Below are 2,563 nucleotides of genomic sequence, written 5' to 3'. Positions count from 1 at the left end.
ATTAAATCATAAGCACGCTAATCAAAATCACAAATTACCACCTTGCAATTACCTAACTAAATATTTCAATCCCAACTAATTACCCCTTGTTCTCAATTTAAAAACTCCTATAAAATATACAGTGACTTTCAATATTTCGACTACTTGATTTCTCTAACTTTTGCATATCTCGAACTTTATTTCCGGTCCTTTGTGCACTTGTTTGAGCCAAAGGCCTCTCGATATCTCGAACTTTTTTCCAGGTATTCTTAGAGTTCGAGATTTTGAGAGTCAACTGTAAGTATATATTTATAAATGATTCCTTTATTGATATGATAGTATAACACCGTGGAAAGCGTAGCGCAAACTGTAGCATATGTTCCGGGTTTGAGTTCAGTCGCAAGCATGTACTTTTATATATAAAAAAAAACAAACTTTGGTTGACGTTGGACAATAGACGTTGTCCACCCTTTACAACTTTAATGCAACTTAAGTACAACTAAATACTACCGCACTTGGTGTATAAAATACAACTTTACAAAAATAATTTAAGTCCTAAATTATGAGTAAAAAAAAGGTCAACTAAAATTCATTTTACATTTAAAGTCAATTAAACTAATGGGCAAATCGCTGAGGATAGGTATATTTATTTTTAACTAATTCAGGATGGAAAATATGCTGTTGTGTGGTTTTTTAGATAAAGATCTAAAATAGGGTAAAAATTAAGATTATATATGAAAACAAAAAATTAAAATTTTAAAGCAATGCTTTTAAAAAGTATAAAACAAATATACTAGTTTCTATACTATAAATATTGAAATTTCAATATTTATAGTATAGAAAAATTTCTATACTATAAATATTGAAATATTTGATCATTTTTTAAATATACTTATATACTTGATTTAATATGATATTGATATATCTTAGTATAATAAAGAAATAAATTTTGTTTAAGAAAAGTATATGTTTACTTACAAGTTAAAACTTTCATTCAAATAATTTAATTATAATATCGAGGGTATACTGCCAGAACGCACTAAGTCATTTTTCATTGTTTTGAGATAATGGCAGTTTAATAAAAAAATTTTTTTTCATGCAATGGTGTATATTCCCATTGTATATTTGAGAATGATCAATAACTTGGTATTATATAGAATATAAGGTCTGGTGCGTTTTGGAAGTGATAAAGCATATAATAATGAGTGTTTATGTTGACTTTACACAAAACCAACAAAAAATGACTTAGTGCATTCTGGCAGTATACCCTCGATATAATATAAATATAAAAATTTAATATATCAATATGATGTTTCTTAATACTTCTAGTTGGTATGCAGTACTATGCTTTTTCTTATGTTTTTAGATGGTTTACAACACATCCTACAGTAAGAAAACTTTTTAAAAATTTTCCGGCAAACTCTTCATTTGAAGAACTACTTGTTTCTAAAGAACTTGTAATTCATGTGCAAAGAATAGAATCGGCAGTTGAGATCGTCATTAGCAATGTAGATAAAATTGAAGATTTGATATTACTCCTAATCGAACTTGGTAGATTGCATTATGAACTAGGAGTTAACCAAAGCCACGCTAATGTAAATATTTTAAGTACAATCATTTATTCTTACTTGAAATCTTTTTATTTATTTTTAAATAAAAATAATAATTTTAAATAAATTTATTAGTAGTATATGCAAAAATATTTTACAAAAAAAAAAATATCTTTCTCATAACTTTATTCTAGGCTCTTGCGGCAAGTTTTCAGTTTGGGATATGTGAAGTATTTCAGGGTATTGATTTAGTAACAGAGAGTGCCTGGGACAGTCTTTTACGCTTTATTATGGACATCTTTAAATACGGTATACGGTTAGAGGAAAAAGCTCTTAACCTTAAGAACAAGCTGTAATACACGCAAATGCATCTTAACTACGTAAAAGGGATTAAGTAAAAGTAGTCAAGTGAAATAAAAACACTAGGACACATTTGTGTAGTTTTTGTTTATTAAAAACTGATTTTAGTATTTAGTTAGTTTCTACAAATGAAAAAAAATTATTTTTATTATTAACAGTATTAATAATTAGCAACAACTTCCATGTGTCGTTAATATGTGTACCATTTATTTTTCCTTTTCTTTTAACATGCGACCAAAACTTTGTGATCATGTAATTATTTTTTCATAAAATAAGATTTTATGACATTACCAAACAAATTATTTCGCTTATTTTTGTAAAAAATCTGCTTACATGCATGAGCATGACATTATTTCACAACTGAACAATTCGATTTGACCCCTGCAGTTTTGGATTGTGCTTATTTATATATTGTTGTATTTACAAAAGATTTTAAGCAAAATTTAATACTTTCTTTGTTTATTTATTTTTGAGGATTGTTTACTTTATTTATATTTGATTGGCATCGATTTAAGTTTTAATGTAAATCTAATTATATTCTTTTTAAGTGATTGTAATATTAATTACGTAAAAATTGGTTGGAGTATTACTAATATAAATAAACTTTAACCTCTATAACCAACAACAGAAAGATGTAGCGTATCTTATAAATTAAGGTGTGTTTTGATTTTCTG

General features: G+C 26.6%; 1 protein-coding gene across 1 annotated transcript in view; it reads left to right on the top strand.

Annotated features, from left to right (window-relative positions):
• LOC105851027 (uncharacterized) overlaps positions 1-1,932 on the top strand; it is a 29,568-nt gene extending 27,636 nt beyond the window's left edge. The window contains exons 2-3 of the mRNA XM_065808997.1: positions 1,346-1,574; positions 1,724-1,932. Of these exons, the coding sequence (XP_065665069.1) occupies positions 1,346-1,574; positions 1,724-1,885 (391 nt within the window). The 3' untranslated portion in view covers positions 1,886-1,932. The remainder of the gene's footprint in view (positions 1-1,345; positions 1,575-1,723) is intronic.
• Positions 1,933-2,563: the final 631 nt, after the last annotated feature.

This window comes from Hydra vulgaris, chromosome 11, assembly GCF_038396675.1.
Source record: "Hydra vulgaris chromosome 11, alternate assembly HydraT2T_AEP".
In the NCBI taxonomy this organism is placed as follows: Eukaryota; Metazoa; Cnidaria; class Hydrozoa; order Anthoathecata; family Hydridae; genus Hydra; species Hydra vulgaris.
The sequence above is the reverse complement of the archived record's forward strand: the minus strand, read 5'-3'. Positions and strand labels throughout refer to the sequence as shown.